Source organism: Amphiura filiformis, chromosome 16 (genome assembly GCF_039555335.1).
Source record: "Amphiura filiformis chromosome 16, Afil_fr2py, whole genome shotgun sequence".
Classification (NCBI taxonomy): Eukaryota; Metazoa; Echinodermata; class Ophiuroidea; order Amphilepidida; family Amphiuridae; genus Amphiura; species Amphiura filiformis.
This window is the reverse complement of record NC_092643.1, coordinates 48,847,603-48,872,323: the sequence shown is the minus strand read 5'-3', so window position 1 is coordinate 48,872,323 and position 24,721 is coordinate 48,847,603. Positions and strand designations below refer to the sequence as shown.

General features: G+C 36.8%; 1 protein-coding gene across 1 annotated transcript in view; it reads left to right on the top strand.

Annotated features, from left to right (window-relative positions):
* The window catches only part of LOC140172719 (uncharacterized), a 53,775-nt gene that overhangs the window by 6,570 nt on the left and 22,484 nt on the right, over window positions 1–24,721 (top strand). The window contains 4 exon segments of the mRNA XM_072195852.1: window positions 2,594–2,810; window positions 12,492–12,565; window positions 13,765–13,836; window positions 16,616–16,682. Coding sequence (XP_072051953.1) covers window positions 2,594–2,810; window positions 12,492–12,565; window positions 13,765–13,836; window positions 16,616–16,682 — 430 coding nt within the window.

The window sequence follows — 24,721 nt, the reverse complement described above, 5'->3', positions numbered from 1 at the left end:
TGGTGAATTTTATTAATAAAGTCGACAACTCTAGCTTTTAATTTGTTAATTATGATTTATGAAAATTACGTATTCGAGGCTAGAGTCTGAAGTTACATGTTTCGTCTTTTGGTCATGTGGTACAGCTTTGGCATTTTTTGCAATAGGGCCTACATGTTAAATATTCTGTTGTTTACATTTGGTTTAAAAATACTTTTTGGATGAGTCAACGAAAGTGGAGCAAGGGTTCGAACAGTCTAAAATTGACTTGAAGACTTGAAGTGCAATTTTTTTTGATGGATCACCAGTCGTGATCGACTGACATACGGTACTAAACTTCCATTGCTTGGCCTAACATGGTGTCATAATTTGCTAGAGAGGTCTAGCCAAGAATTTGCTCATCGATAGCTTCACATTCTAGGATAGAGACCATTGCATTCAAAATCTAGTAGGATTCGCTGAAGCATGACACCGTGTAAAGCAATGGAAGTTCAAAAGTAAACGCAGCCGATCACGACAGGGGATTGCATAAAAAATGTTGCTAAAATTACACTTCAGCAAAATTTTAGACTGTCCGAAATAGGCAAATCTTGCTCAAAAGATACAGTTGACTCATCGAAATAACTGTCACCCAAATTTCAACATAATAGAATAAATATCCGCCGGTGCAAAAAATTGTTATTGAACCGCTCTCCGACCGAAAAGCGATAGCAACACCAACACACTCTAGCATTGAATGCGTACTAAACTATCGTGTGCAAATTCGAAGTTAGAGTTCTTGAGTAAGTCATAAAAAAAAAATCTAGATTTTGATAGCTTTGCCTTTGGACCAGGGTCTTAGGCATGATTTGAAGGTTTGGGTGTGTAAATTCAAAACACTTGGTGTGTAGATTTAAGATTTGTGTACAAAGTATTGGCCATGTGGGCAAATACTGGGTGTGTATTTACAAATTTGGGTGTGTCCGATTTACAATTTTTTTCCTACCTGCACTGGTGCATGTAGACCAAAATTTCTACATGCACAGCAAAAAGTGTGCATGCACCAAAATTAAAGCAAACATAAAATCACATTGATATTCCCGGCTCCACTGTCATTGTCATTTTATGCCGATCACTCGCCGATTTCTTAGCCAAAACACTGGATGCTGTGGCTTCATCTGTTCTAGAACTAGTCGCATACGAGGTGCACGATTTCCAGAATGATGCAAGTGTTTTTTGAGCTATTTCCTTTTTTGCTGGACATTATTATGATTATTTTCCGAATTTCCGTGACGTAAACAAATATTTCCCATGGTTTAAATTCCGGTTCTTTTTTTTCAATAAAATGAAAATGACAGCTTCTACATGTGCGAGGGTATCGGGAATTGGTGGATGACATCACATTACGCTAGCCCCTCTAAGGGAAGTCATAGTCTCGGACCAGACTGTATGTGGCTATCTCGAATGTTCGTTAGGATCGACAAGTATCAGACCGACGCAAACTGGCTGTGTAGAAGAATAGGGAAGTCAATGAAAAAAAGTGACAGTTCTCACGTGATAGGGGTATCGGGAATTGTCAATTGCACGATTTGCGCCAGCCCTTCTAATGAAGTCAGGATGTTGCGCTAAAATAGATTGGGTTTTTCCAAATCGGACTGACTGCTTGTTTACTTTTGTATATTGCCTTGTCATATCGCTAGCGCTAAAATCGTACATGCACGCGTGCAGGCAGGTAGTGAAAAGCTGCATGCACAGAGGGAATGTTACATGCACTGGTGCAGGTATGCAGGTGGTAAATCGAACACTGCCTACACGGCTGGCTGCCTACATTTAAGCCCTTGCTTTGGACTCTACATGTAGCTAGCCTTGACAATATCGTGAGAAAATATTAATTAGCGATAATTCTTACTGCTTAATCGATGACCCCACAATTGCTCAAGAACTCTAGGCACAAATTTGCTCACTGATAGCTTCACATTTATGGCTAGAGACTGTTGCATTCGAAGTCTAGTCGGGTTCGCTGAAGCATGACACAGTGTGTAAAGCAATGGAAGTTCTGAAGTAAACACAGCTGATCACAAAGGGCGATTGCATCAAAAATGTTGCTAAAATTGCACTTCAACAAAATTTTGGACTGTTCAAAATAGGCAATCTTTACTCAAAAGATACTGTTGACTCATCAAAATATAGTGATTTTTCTAATCATATGGTGCATAATTTACGATCAGTAAAATGTGAAACGTTTAAACATTGACACCACTATATTTAAATAATTACATTTTTAAAACACCTAATTTATCATGCACATGGTTGAAACCAAATAATTTTAAAATAATTCATGGATTCTCAAAATTTGTGAGAATCCAGATTCTTCTGTGAGAATCAAAACAGATTCTTGTGGCAGCTTAAGTTACGAAGTTCTACCTAACCCCTGTGTATGATTGTGTGTGGGGGAAGGGGTGTGACCCCAAGTAATGATTACTTGAGATGTGTGCTTGTGTGTTTTTAGGCTGTAAAGCTTCATAAAAGTAAGTATGATTGTTTCTATAAATTTGAAATAAATTTTAGATTAAATTTAAATTACTTTGAATGTATCACATTACGAATTCATCCATTTTGATTTGTGTTCTTGCAGGTTGTACTTAACAGGCCACCACCCGTTGAAGAAAATTTTGATGTTAGCCCATCCAATGTGACAGCAGATTGCCCTCTCATTCAATTAGACGATGAGCTGGATAGTAGCAGCCCGTGTGCCATGATTGTGCCATTACTGCCATCCATGCCAAATGACACATCACAATTGCAGCAGCTTCAGCAGATCACAGAGATCAATCTACCAAACCAAGAAATAGGTGAGTCTTATTTTTGATTTCAGATGAGAGGTTAGCCTTGCTCTTGAAAACTACAATTGCGTACATATATAAAAGAAAATATGGGGGTTCACCATGACAAGAAAGATACTAATTTTGTTGTCGTTCCACCCTGTATTTATTAGGGCTCATATTGAAATTCCCTTACACAGGAAGGTGTGCGCCATCCTGCAGCTTTCCTGTGCTAGCCTTCTTTGTTAAAATCCTGGGCAGGGTGTATCACTGATGCATATAATCCATCCGTTTTATGACCGAGCTTTCCTGAGAAGCGCGCTTAGCGAGAAGAATCCTGCCTTCTTTCTGTGTGAGAACGTGGTAGGGTATTTCAATATGAGCCCTTCCACCCTGTATTATGATGTTGAACAATGTTGTATTATAAATGTTGCTTTGGCATCCTTCCTTGTAATGTAAGCTTTCCAGAAATATATACTTATAATGGTCTAAAATGTATTGATCAAAAGTTGTGTGGAAGTGAATCAAAATTGGTGATACTTGTCTCATTTTACATTATGTTGCACAAATGATGACCAATTGATTACATGCGACCATGCATGTTCTAGTTCTAGTTCTAGTTGAATACTTCTCAACACCTTATTAGAGCCAAGCAAGAAGGACTCTGGAACCTAGAGACGATGAGTGCAGATCATATCAGAACCCGGGGATGGTCCCCCTTCTTTTTTCGAATAGCTCTGACACTTTGCCGTGCACAGGGTTGAATCCTCCTGAACACGGGACCAACAGCTTTATGTGTCTTCCGAATCACGGACGTCGCACATATATATATGTAATAAAATATTCTTTTACGACATTTTAATTATTCTTCGCTTCTTTGCTTCCTATATATGACCACTATCTATATCTGCACGTGCTAAGCAGTGTATGGGGGTGAGAAGAAATTCTACAATTAAATTCCGTGGTGAAACTAAACTTAATTGAAGGATTTCTGACCATATAGGAACTTTTTGGGAGGGATGAGAATTTTCACATAAGGCAAGCCCAAGGCTCGATCCCTCGCCGATCGTATCTCCCAGCCGGCAACGCAACTCCTTAACCACTCGGCCATCTTGCCGGTAATAATGAAACTTACCAAAGTGCCAAAAATGTACATTGGTATGCTGACCTTTGATCTTCAAGAGGTCATACATGTATGTAGTTAAAAACTGTTGGTGGCAGACATGATTTATTTGTGTACAAATTCACCAAACCATGGCATTTCACCCCAAATATACCGTCGTTTTATCTTTTCAGTTTCTGTTTCCGTATCCGTAATAGTTTTTGTAAGTCATTGTTATTCTGAAGTGGTAGTCTCCCAGGTATGACCAATCTTTTATTCTAGCCTTTTGTTAGTTACTGAAAATTTGAAGCTCGTGAATTTCAGTTTTCGTTTTGGTAAGTTATATTGATTTTTTACATAAAACCTTGAGATGTGCGGTTGGGTGCCAATCTAGACAAAAGAAGAGTCTAAATTTACGGTCCTAAATTAGCGGTAAATTGTACGGCTTCAATTGACTTGTGTTTGGTGTATATGCACTTACGCCTAGACGTAAGTGCCTCGTAAAAAAAGTCTTGCATTGAAATATATACTAACCATGTTGCCAAGTTATAAGCAAACGTCTTTCATATGGGCGATGAAACGAGCGTCTAAAATGTCCCAATGAGGCGCGTACAAGTGGTGATTTGGTAATCATGTTTTATATTGAAATGCAATACAAAAGAATTTGCATTGGAGCAAAGATAATGTATTCTATTCATGGCAAGCTAATCTGATAATTGGTTGGGCCTATATGCAAGACTCGGGTTTATTTTAAATGTTTATTTTTGCAGAGCTTATTTTCAGTCATGGATCATACTGATAAATTTCATGAGGGGAGGGAGGGAGGAGGAGATACTTAAGTTGAGACTGAACAAGCGAGAGTGGGAGGGGTGAGGAAGAAAGAGAGGAGAGGAGAGACGGAAATACTAGAAAGAGAAGAACTCGAGAGGAGAGAGTAGGGACCGGGGACGGGAGGGAGTGGGGAGACTGATCATGGGGGGGGCAGGAGGAAGCAAAATAGGGAGATAGACATTGATACGAGGGAAGGCGACACTGTGGCCCTGCACAAGTGCATTGGGGTGCGATATGCTCATAAGCGGGCCTTTTGTGATTTTAGGGCTTATTTGCAACGTTTTTACAGAAAAAATGGAATTTGTCATTCGGATTGGCATGCATTTTGTCAAATCAATGTAGATCAATTTACCAAGAGGGCGCTAGGCCATTAAAACACTGGTGTTAACATAATTTTTTTTCTCCGATTTTATTGACATAAGCAATCACCTCTATTGAAATAAGCTGATTGGTACTTCAGAGTTAACAATGAAATCAGATTACAGTAACTTACTGAATCCCTTGCGTTTTCGTATCTGAACAAAAGACTTACGGAAACTGAAAAGATAAAAAGACCCATAGCATCGGAATACATTTTTGTACCTTTTTGGAATATGGATGTAGAATAGTCATTAGGCCTAACAAAAATAATCTTTGGTTTCCGGTTACATTGCTGAAAAAAACTGGGACGGTAGGTAGGAACAAATTTTAATTTTGAAATTTTTTTTTGATCCATGATGCAAACTATTAGGCCTATAGCCCTCTAACCCACCCCAACCTACGACATGTATAACTATACAAACTAAGGCTGGCATTTTCGGGCGGGCTTGCGGGTACCCGCCCGAGATTACATTACCCGGGCAGGAAATACCCTGGACCTAGACCTGCCCGGGTGACCGAAAAAAAAAAAAAAAAAAAATTTGAATTTTGCACAGTGTTTTGTGTTTTTAATATGAAAATTGATACTGCATTCAAATCAATTTAGCTGCTACTAAAAAAAAGTTGTTTTCAAAGCTGGATAAAGTTGTGCAATTTAATTATTTATGCTTCTATTGAACAGCCAGTGACACATTGAATTAGCATTGCTAATGCTAGCTGTTCAATCGAAGCATAACATAAGTCTGATAATTAAAACATTCAACTTTTATATCCAGCTTTGAAAAAAACCTTTACCTTTTTTTTTTCGTAGCATTTTTTTCCAGTTTCTAACATTGAAGGTCTTTAACTTTTTTTTTCCAATTTGTATTTTATTTATTTTTTTATTCGGGTAACCAGTTACTGGAATTTTGACCAGGGTCAGGCAAGGATTGGTGAGAGCCTTAGAAATTCACAAAAAAAAGGATCTTTAACCCAAATGTCTCAATTCATGTTGAAAAGTTTCACTTGTTGTCATACAATGTACCCACTTTATAATCAGCACAACTGTGCCAGATTTCATGTTTTTTCTCAAAAGTACAATCATGTCAAAATTGTGTATGCTGATGACCTTTGATTTTCAAGAGGTCATAGTTCAAAGCTGTTGGTTGTAGATTTCTAGTTGAACTTGAAAGGACTATGATTGGTTTTAAACCTACATTGTATGTAGTATGTACACCTGCATGTATTAGATTCATACCTGCCAAACTCTGACACATACAGTTCAATGTTGGTAGCAGCTAAAGTCAAGTGTCAGCAATAATTTTGTTCAATGGCATTATGGTGTATATGCATAGATTCACTTGTATGGTAGATTTGATAGATTTGTCACTGAAGGGCTCAGATAGGGACATTTGCACATTATTTTTGTGGGACCCGAGAGCACATGTATCAAACGGACCAAATTGGATTCTGAATACGAGGGATACAAATTTTATGTCAAATCATTAAAAAATTGATATTTAACAGTCCTCGAAGTAAACTTTGTAAATCTAATGATGTACATGTAGGCCTACTAAAAATTGTATCATATCGCAAATTTCAAGATATCAAATTTATTATTAGGTCATTCCTCATATTCAGAATGCAATTTGGTTTGTCTGATATGCTCTCAGTTCCCACAAAAATACTATGCAAAGGTGGGTGACCGAGAAATCAATTATTTTGTAGCCACTATCTATAAGGGAACAAACCAAAAGATCGATGGCGTCCTATAAACGTAAACTAGTTTCGTTTAGGGGGGGGGTAAAAATACTCGATTACGTTTGTACAAAAACATCGGTCTGAAGAATGTTTCATTATTATTATTATGTCAAACTTTTCAACATTTCATTATTACGTTTCTGGCAGGGAGGGAGGGGGTCGGCTGAGAAACGAAACTAGTTACGTTTACAGGACGTCATCGATCTTTTGGTTTGTTCCCTAAGTTTGAGCTTATTTCAGGTACATGACATGTTCCCGAATCTCGACTGCACTTGTGTTTTCAATATGTATCATCTAGACTTTGATAAAGTTAGTAAAAACCATGTGGCTATGCTGAACCAGCTCGCAAGTGTTTCAGCGCAACCCGAAAATATACAGTGGGGGCATACATTTTACACACTAGCACTACATGTATGTCCGCGTCACCATGTGCAATACGGACATAGTGTTAGTAATAAAATTATGTAAAATGTTTAATGGTAGCACACAATTGCCAGTGGTAATATTCGTTCCAATAACTGCCCATGCTGCTATTAGCACCCACCCAGTGATTTTTACAAGTAAACTGTGATCAATGCCCATGCAAATCATGGTCTGAAACATACTGCTCTAAATGATGATGGATTTTGGGTCAATATTTATGCATGCAGTTTTGTAAACAGGGTTCGCAGGTTTTTGCCGCAGGTGGAAAAAACCATGGTTTTAACCGCGGTTTTAACCACTTGGCAAAAACAGTTTTTGCCGGCAAAAATGGCAAAAACTAAAAAAGTGATTTATAGTTCAGTTTTTTCATCTCAAAACAAATAATTAAGTTACAAAAATAAGTTCCCGAGTGTAACAAGGCCAGATTTTGTAATTATAAGCAATATATTAAGAAATTAAAGGCGTATGTTTTCATTGCTCAAGTGCAGTTAACCGAAATGTGGCATGTATCAAATTCAAAACTTTTTCATTTTAAGGACTTAATGAGACAAAAAATATGTTGAATGATTCGTTAAAAGTTGTGTGTTACTGTTTATGAGCTTTCTGTGTCACTTTTTAATATTTGAGTGACTATAATGTGAGTTTTTGCCAGTTTTTGCCATTTTTGCCGGTTTAAACCAGGCAAAAACAGTTTTGCCAGGTTTTTGCCACTTTGCCGGCAAAAACCGAACCCTGTTTGTAAACAATGTAAAACATAAGTGCCCACCCAAAATGACTTTGTTATGTGCCTTGGGCGGTTAATGGAATGAATACTGTAATTTAATTTACATTTATTATCAGCCCAATCAACCAGCAGCATGATCTAGCAATACTATTTGACCCCATAACCTTTGACCCAGTTGATCTCTGTTTGATGACCTTTGTCCTCAGATTTTATTTATTTATTTATTTAACTGACTACACCAGACTAGTACTTGCTCCAGTGTCCGTTTTAAGGAAAAAAATCTGGTCATCCGCCGGATGACCATGTCATGAAATCTGGTCATCCGCCAAAATTTTTGGTCATCCGTATATTATCCCCCAATTCGCCATTTTTTTCTCAACGCACGTGTGAGGCGACGTTGAAACAACGTTTTTGCTGTCAAACTGTCACGACCTCAAAGGCACAGTTCCAAACAAGCATAATTGCGTGGAAGCGATGTTCAGTGTAGTGTATCATTTACAGATTCCTTCTAACAGGCCAAAGGTCAACGAAATAATAACACAATCACAAAGACACAGTACGATGGAGTAAAAGAAATCTGCACAGTGCACACTAATTATAATCGAGCCCAAACTAGGTATGTGGGGATGCGGCGGTGTGAAATCGAAATACGAAGACTTCCGGGATGGATGTTATCATGTTCCATACACGACCGTGCGTAAGCTTAATGATTTTAAATTGACTTTATCGAACAATTACTATTTCAATTAGTTGGCGATTTTAGCTTTAAAATCATGGAAAACTGATTGGGAAAACTGAGATATAATTACGTTTTAAATTAATTTTGATGAGGAATCGAGGACATCGCTTTCAGACACTGTAATGGTGAAAAATATGGGACGTCCGCCGGATAACCGGCAGTGAATTTCTGGTAATCCGACGGCAATTTTGGCCGTCAGGACGCCCGGATTACCACTTAAAACGAACACTGACTTGCTCTCTCTCTTCTTTTTTGTCCATACCTTTTCAAAACGAAAAATATCTCCAGTGGGATAATGAGAAAAATATGCTTTTTTCTTACACCAAAATCTCAATTTGGATGAAGAAAAACTTGGGGATGGGGCTGTCGATCTGGTCAAGAACCTGTGGAGCTTATTTCGACCCCAAAATACTCGCTATGTACATTCAGCAAAAGGCCCAAGCAAACCTACTTAGTGGTCATCATTTTCATGTTTTTCCCCCTTTTTGGTACCATGATTTCATGATAATCGTAGGGGGGGACTTGTATTTCAAGTTGTATCACCCACGTACAAATCAAAGTGAGTAAAAAGGGTCTTTTTTTAAAGCTGGATGCAATACACAAGTATCTTGTTTAGGATTTTTTTTTTAAACAGCAGATGTGGGAACATCTTAATCATGCAGATGTTATTCGAAAAAGGGTCACTAAATTCGGCACCATGATGCCAACAAAAGTCAGTTGAAAAGAAGTTAAGATTCTTGTATTAAAAACTCCACAAAAAGTGTGCTTTTTCATTGGTTTTTCTTCATGCCTCTTGAGTGATCTGTACTGGCAGTTTTTACATGTAGGTGGTTTAAGGGTATACGCGGTATTGTTGGTCGAAGCAGCCAAAATATTGATTTTCATTACATCAATATATTATTGAAAAATGACACTTTGATGTTTTGCGAAAGTTTATTCTGCAAATCATATACTTTGAAAACTTGCTTGATTTACGTTTTACAATTACATGTAAGTGTTGTTTCAGCCCTCTTTTCAACATAATTCAAGAACCACGGGACCTACAAAAGTATAGTATGATTTCTTTTACACACTTGCTATGTAGCCTACATGTATGAAATGATCGATGCAATTTTTGCCAAAACTCACTACCATTCGCAAGATGCTGTGAACTACCAAATCGCAACAGTTTAAAATAGTTACTAGCTTACATGTACAAGTATTCTTCATTATGATAATATTTTGACATAAGTATGTTGTACTATGTAGAAGCAACAAGCTTGCCTGGGTTTCTTGTGGTGTAGAAACAGAATTTGATTGTTGATATATGAAAGTGTATTATTTTATTGTACCTGGTACTATTACTTACATATGTAACAAATGTGTACAATTTATGTATCTTGCATTTATTGACATCAGACATTACTTTCTTTGATCTGATCTATTTAATCCAATAAATACCCATTCGTGACCATTCCTTAATTACATCGCTCCAACTGCGCCTGGATAAAATCAAATATTTGTCTGTAACAAAAAACAAAGGTAAAGTTAGTTTTAATTATAGATTGTTGTCAACATTAGGGAGATCTATGAAATGTTAGGAAGGCCGGAGAATGCGGAGATGTGACGTAAACTGGTTTGCTAGGGAACCGTGAATTCCTACATGTCAGCCTGGCCAGTGCTAAGATGAGTGGATAGTTGTAATGTGAAATACACACTCTTAGTCAGTCTGAGATGTATACCAAGTGATACTATGTGTATGTACATGTGTCGTGTGTATTGTGAAAAAGATGCAGCAAAACCCACAGTGAGCCAGCGGGGCTAAATAAGATCTAATCGGTAGGCCTGCTTGGAGAAGCCCCTCCTGGGAAGTGCACTGCCAAAAAGTGAATGCTAAAGGTCAAAGGTGACGACAAGTTTCAAATGTAGGAATTTAAGAATCACACTGACAAATTGTCCATCACATGTTGTGAAGTCAGTGTTTATTTTGTTACCTTAGTGCATTCAATTTTGACCTATTTTGGTGTGCTAAATTTAGCCTACCTTGTCTGCTGTACTACATGTAGCAAGGTGAAGGCTTATTTTGAAGAACTTTATTTCACCAAAATTGTTTCTGTTTACATCTTATTAGTAGAAAATTCAGAATACTAATTGGGGAGTATGTAAAATGGGGATTCAAAATTATATCATGTCCAAAACTTCAATTCAATTAAAAACAAACAAAAACGAGAACATTGTCAGCATAAATATGTTGATACACACAAATTGCATTGCAGTCTGAAAATGCCTTACTAGTACTGTCAGTAAGCCCCGGCAAAAAACGCAATCTCGGTTTTCTCGCCGCAATTCTCGCTATTGAGTAATTATCTCGCTTTTACAAACAATAAAACAAGGTGTTTAAAAACTTCTGAAAATCATTGAGTTCCATGCCGTGTTGACAATTCATGTCATCAAGTAAGCTTAAAATGCACTCACCGGTGTGTAGTTTCAGTTCTTAATTGGTCTCTAAAATGTCATGTCAAGGTAATAGAATACTAAATTGTAGTAGTTTATAGTTAAATTGATTAAACTGAGAAATGATTTATGTAAACAACATATTGAGGTGGAAATACTTGAACTTCTGTTTACTTTTTCATCCTTCGGATCGTGAATCGGCACATGTTTACATACATTGCGACTGCTTGGACTTCCAGAGGGCAGTATTTTGTTTTTAATATTCAGGGATTTTTCTATTTTGGCGACGATTTTCCGGGAAAATCTCGGTTTTTAAAGCAAATTTGGGGTAAATCTCGCTTTTGATTTTTTTATATCTCGTTTTTTGCCTTTAAAAATTGTGTTTTTTGCCGGGGCCTAACTGTCAGTTAGAGTTTATTTCGTGAAGAAACAGTGATGTCAATATAGTTCACTAACACATGTTTATAGAAAGCGTGCAAGTTGCAGGAATATCCCTCACAAGCTTTGATTTATGCAAAGGAGCTATCAAATTAGCATATTTTGTGATGAAAACTTAGTGGAATCTGAAGACCGCCAATTGCCACCCCTCCAACAAGTCACATCACTATTACATCATGCTGGTTCCAAAAAATGTCACTTACAAATCACAAGTTTTAATTTATCCAAATAGCTACCGAATTAGCATATTTTGTGACAAAAACCTAATGGAATTTGAAGAACGCTAATTGCCACCCCTCCACCAAATTATATCACTATACGAGAAATTGCACTCGCAATCTTGGATGGAAGGAATGGCGGATAGACAACCAGGAAACACAAAACCACCGGTGGAAGCATAAAAATCTACATAGTACATTGTAATTTCTGTGTAGAAAATGTCAGTTTTTATTCAGGGATGATCTATAAGTGACACAACATGTATTTGTATTGTAATTACTTTAAAAGGGTAAGGTAAAGGAATCGAACCTGCATTTTACAGGACGGAGTGCCCATCTCTCTTTCGTTAGCTTATTTTTTACAGGACGGAGTGCCCATCTCTGTTTCGTTAGCGATTAGGCCAGACTCCAGTTACTCCACTGTGAAATGTTGCTGTGGGAATCGCCACACCTCCTCCACTGCGAGTCTGTTACCTTTCCAACATTTAAGAATGCCGTAACCCATTTATACCCCTGGCTGGAGAAGGGTAATTGAGATAAAGTGCCTTACTCAAGGGCACAACACGATGGCGTCGCTGGGGTTCGAACCTGAACTCGAATCTGAGTCGGGAGCCTGTTCCGCTTGGCCACCATGCTCCCTAATTGTATAAATTATTAGTATTAGTAATTGACTTATTTTGATGTCTTTTATATCTTTATTATGCAGTGTACATCAAGAATATCGAAGTAAAAGGTTTAAAGAAAAGACCAGAAGACAAGAGATATGAGTACACATTTCAGGTGAGTGAGTGTTTGTTCAATAATTAGGGAATCTCCCTGAATTTGCACCTGCTATGCTACTTGTAATACAGGCAAGACTCATCACTCATCACAACATGAATTGATAAACTGATAAACTAAAATTTTTGTGGTGGTTTTATTTTTCTTGAATTTCATGGTTTGACTTAAAAAGGCCCATTCAGTGATTTGCTCATCCGGACGATCGTAAAAATCATGAAAATTCAGATTTTGATACCTTTGTCATTGTCATAGATGTGATAACATAGCCTGTGAGTGGTTCAGCCGAAAGCTGTGTATTTAAGACAAAATAAGACATTTTACACGAATCTGTAATTTAGATACTGACAGTATCTAAATTAGCTACACATATTTGAATGGGGCTTCAACTTCATCAGTACTGCTGTTTTCTTTGTTTTTTGCCAAATTTGTCATTTCAAAAATACCAAATGACAATTTGAATCACTTTTAAGCAATTTGTAAGCAATTGTATTTTTTTACACTTGTGCTGGGATCACTGAATGGGTCTTTAATTCTATGAATTTAATTACCCTGTGAATGTGCTGGGTTATAATCCGATGAGTTGCAACTTGCACATATGGATATGCATTGCAGAGCCTCAATTTCGTGCCAGTTTGTGAGAATAAAAAAACATCCAAGTTGCTTTACTTTTTTTTTATGTTTCTGTGTTTTTTATTTTAACAAGATATCACACAAAAAAGAATTACAAAGCAATCAAAACAAATCACAAAGATCACAAAAAAAAAATAGCACAAATTTAACACCAATGATACAATCCAGCAACAAATGTTGAAAAATCATAGCATACCTCATAGCATACAATGTAGATCATGCAACCTTCAAAACTTTATAAAATAGATACAGCTAAAATTACAAATCAAATCTCCATTTACGGAAATGGGCAGAAAGCTTGTCTTTACCCTTAGCAATAAAGTATTCTGTTTCCCTATTAAATTTAACATGGGCCCTAAATCCAATAAAAGTTGGCTTTTTATTTTGAAATTTGCAAGTTGCTTTACTTACTGCATGATTCAATGAAAGAAGTTGATTCTTGCAACAAATGTTATGAGAATCATTACCAGAGTGTTAAACTCCCAATTTGGGGAAAATTTGGAATAATTTCTGGTTACCGGCTAAATTGTGTTTTATTTTTATTTTTTGTTGTTTTTGCTTTATTTCAGGTTCATTGGTCCAATGGAACAGTAAGCAGTGTGAGTAAGACTCATGCGCAGCTCTTTGATTTTCAGTGCAAGGTAGGTTCAAACATTCTTATAAGTCTATATAATAATTAATCTTGGCAATCTGATTGGCCTATCCTCTTATCTGAGTGATATGTTACAAAACAATGTATATCTCGCAATAGATCAGGGATGTTCAGGTTTTTTTGTGTCCAAATTTCTGCACTTTTATTTATTATCAGCCCGTTTTGGGGCTTTTTAGCCCAAAGTCACACGCTTTTCCAGATGTTTTCCAGATTTTCAGGATTTTTTCTTCAGGCCTACTTACATCCCTGAATAGATATGCACCTGCACGTACAAAGTATGACAATAACAATGAAATAAACTTTAGCAAAATTGTTTATCTATCATTCAATGTGTACCTGTGCATAATTACTGGAAAAATATGAATACGCAAACCTGATTTCCAGGGAAGTCTTAACATTTCAAGGGAAACTTCGGAAAGTGGTGGTGTAGCTTTTATTCAGTGAACAATTTTGCACATTTACCTTTTTGTCATAAATTATGAATCTTATTAAAAAGAAAAGGTTTTTAAATTTGGAATTTAACCCACGAAAATACAAGCCTTGTGAAAATTTGCCGCTGTCGGTTGCCCGAATAGCGGCAAATTTTCATGAGGTTCATATTTCGTTTTTTGTTTGGAAAATTCTGCATATTTACCTTTTTTATGACTCTTGTAAAAATAAAGGCTTTTAAATTTGCAGATTAAAATTTAACCTGTGAAAATACGAACAGGGATTTGTGCTTAACAATTATTTTCCTCCATATGGTATTGATCCATTGAAGTTGGCAGTTCACATCAGAAACCAAAAGTCTCCAGAGTCCTACATTGTACATGTAGACATGCATGTGGTTGCATGATTTGTGCTTATGAGATTCACCATCTCCTTGTCAATAATGGGGATAAGTGGTATAATGGATGTGTTTGTCGCTGCAATGTATTTTAATTTTTCCAATTATGTGAATCATCTAATTATAACTGAAAAATTGCATGGAGAACTTATCAAATAGTACTAATTAGTACTGTTGGTGTTTATATATGATGTGTATTAAAAATTACGTCTGGATAAAATGTTTATTTGGGAAAAATTAGGTCTGGATAAAATGTTTATTTGGGAAGAAAAGACAAATTTCCCAGAAAAATAGCTGCAAAGCATTTTACACACAATTTCTCTTTTTTTTTTAAATTTCTTTCTTTATGTGGGAAAGAAAATGTCCCTTTAAATGGTCGCATGTCATAAGTTGGGTATGCAAAAAGGGTGGAGGGATTACACTTTTCTGAAAATTGTGATACAAATTTGATTGACTTTCCGTAACCCCATATCCTACAGCAGTGACTGATACCTCATTTTAAGCCTAATTTTATACTCTTTCAGTCTACTGAAGCATATAATTATACATCATTCAGTAAAAAAATCACATCAGTTGAAATGAAAATGCCAGGGGTGGAGGAGCAGGCGGATGTGGAGCAGGCGGATGCGGGAGTGTGCAATAGGGCCTATGTGAAAATTCACATGTCAGCATGTCAAAACTACTGGTTACTTTTTCAAATCTAGTGAGGGTATGATGTATTGACAGCTCTGAATGTTGAATTTGTACAACTAAAACAATTACTGACTACTTACAGTGGTACTACACCCCCTGATAATGTTTGTGACTAATTTTGCATTTTTCTCAAATAAGTAACTACACACTGGTAACAAAAGTTATATGTATATTATATAGGGGCACGGAATCCAATTACTTCACTGAAATTTCAGTGATTCAAGACAAGGGTTCATTATATGTTAAGAAATGAGGTACATTCTAGCGGTACCTCTTTTCTTATCATAAATAACGCATCGCTTGTCTTGAGTCACTGACATTCCAGTGTAGTAACTGGATTCCTTACCCCTATAATATACATAACTTTTGTTACCGTACCATGTGATATTATTTTTTGAGAAAAAATTCAAAAATATTCACAAATTTATCAAGGGGTGTAGTACCACCTTAAAGGGTTATATGTTCCATTTTTTTCATTTTTAATGAAACCATAGTTGAATTTCAGTATTTGTAGCAATATGCTAATGTATATTTCTCTTCTTGATATTCATTTCCTCAATAATAGAATAACCATCTTGCTAATTACTCATAAAAAGGTCATTGACCTCCACAACGTAATTAACATACATATAATTATTTTAAATAGTTCATTTCAAGCATTAATGTATTGAGAACATATCCTCCAAATCTGATGACATTCTTGCATAAAATAAAAATTTTACAGTCATTTTTGTAATTGAGGTCCGATTTGAGAAAAATGCATTTGAAAATTGAGATTTACATAGACGCCTGTGTATTAATTAATTAGTAATTAAGCATTATCTCAAAAATTAAGCATGTGCTAAGGTTAAAAGTGGCGGTAATTGTTAGAGGTTGTCAATATATACAACATATCAAAAAAATAAATTTTTTGTCATTTTTGACCATGTAATGGAAATTGTACCCAACTTATGACATGCGACCAAATGCTAAATTTCCCAGGAAGGAGGGAGCTTCCGGAAGACCTCATCAAAACTTTCCCACTATACAGTACATACATGTAGGTTATGCTGTAAATTTGCTCAATTTGGTTAAATTCAGAGGGCATCCCTCCAAGCAATCACTCAAATATAACATCAAATTAGGATCTAGGATAACATCAATTGTATTCTTTGTTAATCATCTACCTTCTGATGACTACAAATGCACATGATCCTAATTTGATGTTATCTTATCCTGATTTCTAATATTCTAATATTTTGTTTTTCAGTTGCTGAATTTATTTCCAGAGGAAGCAAGTGACCAGTCACAGGATAGGGTTATACCTTATTTACCTGGTAAGTATAAAAGCATACACACACACCCCCACCCACCCTACCGGTAAGTGCCTCCAAGCGAGGACTAAAATTGTGTAACCTCCAACCGAGGACACCAAATTTAAGCAGTGAGTCGAGACAAAGAAACAAGAGAGGTCGCGATATGATTGTGCTCTAAATAGCCTTTTTATGTTATTTTCATTATACTGCACCCTCTTAGGAACCGTGGACGTCCACGGTTGGAAGAGTATCCTCGGCTGAAGGTGTGTAACTTAAGATTGGGCTCGTTTGAAGGCGCTTACAGCAGCCCTCGAATTAACCCACGGCACCCATGGCATTTTGCTGTGGGTGCCCATCCCCACTGCCGTAATGCCCTCAAAATATGTCCTTTACCCAAGGCAGTCACTTGCCGTGCCCTCTAATGAAGTTGCCGGTGCCCCAGCCCTGCCCCCCTTCATTATAAAATCATCTATCTATGTTTGTGAGTATTTTCTTCACTTTTGAGAAATTGCCTTGGTGCCCTTCTCAAATTTTCAACAGTTGCCATGATGCCCTCTTGAAATATTACAAACTGCTGTGCTGCCTTGCCTTTTCAGTGAAAATCCAAGGCAATTTATCAACTTGCCCTAAAAAAGTTGCCGTGCTCCTTCAGATCCTTAATTCGAGGGCTGGCTTACAGGCTCACACACCTGTTGTACCTCATTCTGCCTAGTTATGATTTAATTCTATAAAACCGAGGACACACACATACAAACACCAGGTTTGAATTGACTCACCCCTCTGTGTGTTTGCCGCCAACCGCGGACATTGTATATTGCTATCTAACCGCTGATGTGTATGGTGTTTTCATCGGCTAACCATGGATTGAAATGGCAGATTTTTTTTGTGTGTATGATACGAAATGGAATTTTAGCCATCAACTGCTGACTGTATTTTTACACGTTACTACTTTGGACATGTCTTTTCCATGTAGACCAGGTCAGGTAGCCCAAACTGATAACTTTTGATGGGCCAACGGGTATTTACAAAATGTCCCTTTAATAGAAGGGAGGGAACAAGCTTCCCTTTAACCATTTTTGATATGCACTGTAAATTTTGTTTTTAATTATTACTACAAGTATTATACACAGGTATATACATACAGCATCATGTAATGCAAAAATGAATGCATGTTGCACACTCGAGCGGTGTGCATTTTTCATTGGTTTCAAACTGCGTAGGCTTATATAGCAAGGTGTTTTTGAAGTAATTCAAGAAATGTTATATGACACCTAAAAATTACTACTGGGATCTGCAAGCAATATTTTGTTTTCATAAGACACTGTCTGGTGTCTGCAGAATATATGGGCATTCAATGGGGTCAAAAGTGAATACTGTCATCCCTATTGTATTTTTTCTGGTACATTGATCATCTGTGAGGACAAGACTTGATTGTCTCATATTTTATTGGCTTCTAAAGTTACATCATCCAGGGCTTCAAGCCGCCCTAGATGTCCTATTTTTCCGATATTTTTGAACTCATCCTATATTTTTTCCTATATTGTTACAAAATGTTTCTAAAATTCCTATAAAACTGCAAAAGAGTTACCAATTAGCTCCAGTTATGTTCACACCTGTATATATCCTAAACAAAGACATACGTCAAAATTAAATAAGCAGCCAATACCTGTACCCGCTTTGATTTTTTGACCTCATTTGTTGAAATTGGTCACTGTGATCTAAGACCTAAGGAACAAACAAAATCAAATGTTGCACTTTTATGTTCTAATCAATAGAAAGCAAGGCGCTAGTTTTAGTACAAGTTCAAGAATGCTCTGTGTACAAATCTAATAGGGCATGCAATGGAGCAAACTGCAACTTTTGAATTTGCATCTTCCTTGGGTTTCGGGTCATTGTGTCTTTATTATTGAATAATTTAAATCTGAGCTAAAAGATGCAGCTTTTTAATCATGACATATCTGTATTTGTTTAGGATATACAATGTACAGGGATAAAAATAATACCTTTATGTTTTGTGGTCTGTAGGCCCCTATGTGTGTGTGTGTTCTATTTTGAAGGTTTAAAAATTTGTGCCAATATCTGGAGATATTATGGGGTACAGTGACATAACTTGATAAGGGATTAGATTTTCAGTACACAGGTTAATTTAGTAATCACTGTTTATGTATTTGTGAATATTTCCTAAAATTCAAACTTCCAATCCAGTCTGCAGCGCGCACACACACTAACTCTTAACTGATTAAAGGTCCGTTCATACTACCACCGCATTTGCGATGCGTTGTTTTGCGATGCGGTGCGTTGCCGCACTTCATCGTACTGCAAACTACTGCATTGCGATATCGCAATAAAGTTAAATACATTTTAACTTGGAAATGCGACGAGTTGCGTTGAGTTGCGGTAAAACGTAATCGATATATCGGCATCGTAAAGCAACGCATCGCAAATGCGGTGGTAGTATGAACGGACCTTAACTTCTAACTTGGTAAGGTGATATATATAGAGTATGATCAATAACCTCTTGTGCTTTATATAGTTGTGTTATGTTATATGCACATCAAATAATAATATACTTAGTCTATGCAAACCTTTGTTATTAATACAAACCTGTGGGGGTAACTTAATTACGAACCTTGTAATTCTAGTTTCCACTGCAGTAATTACAAGCCGTTTTTATTTCGCTTATTTTCAAATGTACATAAACTTACCATAAACTAAAATTAAATTAAAATCGGTGTGGCATGAACTTTGCCAACATTTGTTGTTTTAATTGTACTCTTTTTCAAGTTGTCTTGCATGTGAAAATTGGTGCAACACGAAAATTAACACTCCATAAAGAGTGCGGTCAGCCATTGGTGTTCATAATACTCCACATGTTTGTCAGTTTGTCTGACCGATCATTTGTTTGGGTGACATTCATGGGTCTGACGGACAGGGAATATTTGGCATGTTGCGTAGCCAGTTAGGTATACATAACATCCGTTGTAGTGCTACATTCCTAACATTGTCAAGGAAAGGTTAGCTCTCCAAGCAGAAGCCATGCTACCTTTCAATCATACCATGTCCTGGTGTCCTGACGTAAGTAGGTACCTTCATACATGTACAGTGGTCGGAGAAGATATCTTACACTTCCCACAATACATTTCTTCAATTTCAATTTTCTAGTACTGTACAACATGGGTCAATCATGCAATAGTGGAACAGATCTTGCAAAATATGTTATATCTTGACTATGAACCATGTTTAGCCAGTCTATTCTCAACATGAAAACAAAGGGAACCTGTACAAAGTAATAGTAGTATAGTGTCATGTGATGTATTGAGGTGATGTATCATGTTGCAAAGGATTCTGGGAAGGGTAAGATATCTTCTCTGTACAGTGGTGGTTTTATTGAAATGCAACATATTGGTTAAGTAAAACATGAAGGTTCACATTTACTGGTTGCAAATTAAATTCACACCATTTTGCAGCATAATAATTATTCATGAGTTGTTTGACATAATATGTGCAGTAATACCTTTTTAGTAAACTTAGATTAAAATAAAGCAAAATGTATTTTATTAATTTGCTCATTTGGTGAAATGTTTTGTACACAAATATTAAATCATTCTTTACAGACTAGATAGTATGTATACAGAGTATTATGGACTGTAGGCTTACACTTATTTATTTGTTCAGAATACATACACTGGATGATCGGGGGGTGATTAGACAAGCCTTTGCATCAAATAGCCATTAAGAAGACATGGATGTTGGCCATTATTTTGAAAAAAAGCTATTAGATCTCTTACTCACCTAACCATATACGTACACATCCCCTACTGGTATTCACCGTGAATCGAGGACATACATATACCTTTATTTTACTCAAAATTGAGGACATCCACATTTGAAAGTTAAATTAATCGCCACACCATGGACTTTTTTTAATGTACCCCCCCAACACATAAATGTGTCATATGCGGAGGTCCTCTGTAAATATTAGTAACCATGTACGGGCCGGGCCGATGTACCACCTTTGCGTTTTAGCAAATAATATTAGTTTGGGTCTTGTGTATCTCGTATATTCATGAGGTTATGAATGTAGGACAGGTGGATTAGGCTGTGACCCTTTGGATGCTGTTACCTGTCCATTTTCAAACAATCTATAGTGGATACAAGTTGTTTTCTATAAAGTGTCGGATGCGTGCCGTGCCATTAGACCAATAGGCCTATAAAATAAATGCTGTGTCGGACAAACATGGCAAAGGTTCAAAGTCAGCAAAAACATCTGAATCTAGCGATGATGAGGTCTTCATCAATGCTTGGGCCAAAAAACATGTTTGTGCTTATGTTTTCTAATCAATTATTTTATTGGTCTAATGGCACGCATCTGACACTTTTATACGGAAAACAACTTTTATCACCTACTTTGCATGCCTTCGTAGCAACCTTGTCTTCTAACAATAGTGGTGGATACAAGCAGTGCGAATAATATTTTAATACAAAGTTGTAGTAGCAATATACATTATACACAATATCGAGGGTTTGGGTGCAAGAAAGCCCTATCTGCAATAGCTGCCCTATAGACAATATGACCATTTCTGCATTTCATATTGTACAAGACTCGTTTATTTTCTGCTACCGTCGAATCTGTACTAACCTATGGATGTGAAGCATGGACTATGTCTCCCAAATTATGTAAAGAACTTGATGGTTGCTACACAAGAATGCTTAGAGCAAGTTACAACATCAATTGGAAGCAGCACATCACAAACAAAGAGCTGTATGGGGACCTACCGAAACTTTCACAGAAGATCAGAGAGAGGAGGACACGTTTCGCTGGGCATGCATACAGAAGCAAAAATGAGCCTGTAGCCAAGCTGATCCATTGGACACCAAAACATGGAAACAGAAAACCTGGCAGACCCCCTCTAACATACGGGGATGTATTGAAACAGGACACTGGACTGGATGTTATGGATTTGGGAACGGCCATGCAGGACAGAAGGGTTTGGCGTGCTGTTGTAGTTCGAGGACACCACTCATCTTAAGCAAGTAAGCAAGTAAGCATATTGTACACATATGACACCTGGCAGCTATTGCAGATATGCCTTTCTTGCCCTAACACCAGATATATAAAACATTACAAATTGTGAGCATGAGGAGTAAAGAATGTTAACTGTTCATTAACACTCAGCATGAGTGCTGGTGAAGAATTGTAATTCTATTTTCACAATGTGAGCAATTTTTGCACACACAGAGATGATGATATGATAAAGTGATTGGCTTATAAGTAATTTCCATTGGGTAATATGTACATGTTCAAATTGCTTATGACTAAAACAAAAAGCACTCTGTGATGCTCTAATAAACATGGAAGCATGAGTGCTGATAAAGAATTGTAATCCTATTTCCACAATCATTATTATGTGAGCAATTTTTGAACACAAAGAGATGATGATATGATAAAGCAATTGGCTTTTTAAAAGTAATTTCCATAGAGAAATATGTACATGTTCAAATGGCTTATGACTAAAAAAATGATCACTTATTACTGTGATGCTCTAGATAGTAAACATGGGGCAAGCAAACGTGGAGTGTTATTTTTCCATCTCTAGTTGACAACCCAGAGTGTATTGTAGGATGAATGTTTGCTGCTAGATAAATAAGAACTGGTCACTCTTTGCCAACTGTTATTGATGCAATTGAGTTTGGTATTAAAGAGGAAGCCCCGCCAGAACAGTCCTTCTGGGATGAATCAAACATCCAGGGAGTGAAATGTCCTTGATCATGTTTAGAAAATGTTGCCAGACAAATGACCCTGGTGTGGTATAAACAGGGATTTAGCTAAGTCACTTGTCACTGATTATTTGATAACCAGGCAGGCAGGTTTGGTTCACTCCAGAAGAACTGCTCTGGTGGGGCTTCCTCTTTAAAGGAACCAAACAATATAATAATTGGAACAGTTGAATTTGCGCAAAATTAACACCATGAAAATATCACACTATCACAGTATGTTCCAAATCCAACTTCCTTTCAGAAACAAGGAGACGAACATGAAAAAGTGATACAAATGTTTTTCGATGTAGGAGTTGTGTAAATACATTGGAATACATGTATTGATGGAATGTCAATGTAATTATAAATGCCAATTGCATTTCACCAAATCTCATGGGTTTCATAGTATGAATATAATTGTCTGCACTAACCCTGCTAACATGCAGTGCTACATTCATCCATCTATCTTAATGCTCTGCATGCTAGCCATAGGTTTCAACATGAAAAGTTCAAAGTTTTGAGATATTTTCTCAAAATATCAAGAGCTATCATAAAAACCACTGAACCAATACTGGGCTTGTTTGTACTCATTTTATTGCATTTTTCATGGTGATTCCAAATATGGTCATGAAAATGTACATTTATGAAATTTGTTAATTAAAAAAAAATTGAAACTTGTCGTCTGCAGTCGACACCCGCATTTACAGAGTTAAATTTTGACGTGGGTGGTTGACTAGTAAAGATGAAAGTCACACTTGCAGGCAGTAGCAAGCTGCTGTGTTACTGTTAGATTAATTGTGTCAATGTGGAATCTTAACAAAGAGTGATACATATGTGATGTAATCATACAAAATGAGATTCATATCATATTTCATTTCTCTTATTTTCCCAATTTCTTTTCATTTGGCATCTTTGAATGCTAAAACAGGTGTTTGTTCCTCAAATTAATTATGAAATAGGATCCGAAAAAAGTATTCAGCTTCTCTTGCTTGTCACTATTACATTGTATCTGCAACATACAGGGCAGATCCAGGATGGTTAACGAATGGGGTGGATGTGCCCCCTCAGAATGTATAAACTTTTGGAAAATGAAGACCTAATTGAAGCCAATTTGGGCCACCATTTTGGCACTATTGTTGTGTGAAATTTTAGTTAGAAAAAGCCGAAATTTTGTGAAATGACGGCGCCATTGGTGGACATGTTTTCACTTTACTTATTGTGTTATATATAAAGTGCCAGGTGTCTAAAGCAGAAACTAGAATGGCCACTTATTTATCCATATGCGGGGGGAGGGGTGTCTCAGATGTTTGGAAAATTTTTCAAAATGGAGGTCCAATTGAAGCCATTTGGGCCATCATTTTACACTATTTTCTATCGAAATTCCTCAAAAAAATAATTTTTTGGGGGATATACAGCTGGGGGCACGCCCCCTCCGCTTCCGCCCTCCCCCTGGATCCGCCGGTGACATATACTTAATTTATATTGTGAGCCTGCTACGCTAAATGCCTAAGTCATTCTTACATGTTTCTCATTTGCAATTTTAATTTTTTGAGTAATAAACCCATAATTCATCAAATTTCCAGTCGCATTTTTTCATTAACTTGTGGAATACATCTCTTTTGATGTATTCCACAAGTTAATAAAGAATGCGGCTGGAAATTTGATGAATTATGGGTTTATTACTCAGAAAATCGAAATTGCAAATGAGAAACATGTAAAAATGACTTAGGCATTTAGCGTAGCAGACTGACAATATCTTGATAATAAAGACCATTTTCTGTTGGACTTTCAGCAAATTGTAGTCTGCTAAATTTAGGCACCAAAAATTGTATGAAAATTGATTTTTGTCTGGCAAAAAAAAGATTCAGTTACTTGGCCTGGAGATTTCAGCATTATGGCTGATGAACATGTTGCAGTAAACCATTCAAATAAAAAAGAAGTTAAACAATTCTTTGGCCCATAACACGGAAAAACAGTGGCATGATCGACGGGAATTATATAAATAAACATTAATTTTCACCAGGTTCGCCGTCGCAAATAATAAAGGAGACAAGGAGAAAAAGTGATCCCGCCTGGAATCGAACCCAGGACCTCAGGTTTTGAGACCTATGCCTTAACCACTTGGCCACGGGAGCTTCATGATTAGGCTGGTTGAATTCGAACCCATAAGCGGTCACTTAAACTTATCTCCTCCCCGCAAATAGCCCATAGTAGCTAGAGCCGTAAATGCGAGAAATAAATTGCCATCCTCCCTGTGAGGAAATATAACACGGAAAAACAGTGGCATGATCGTTGTTTTTTTT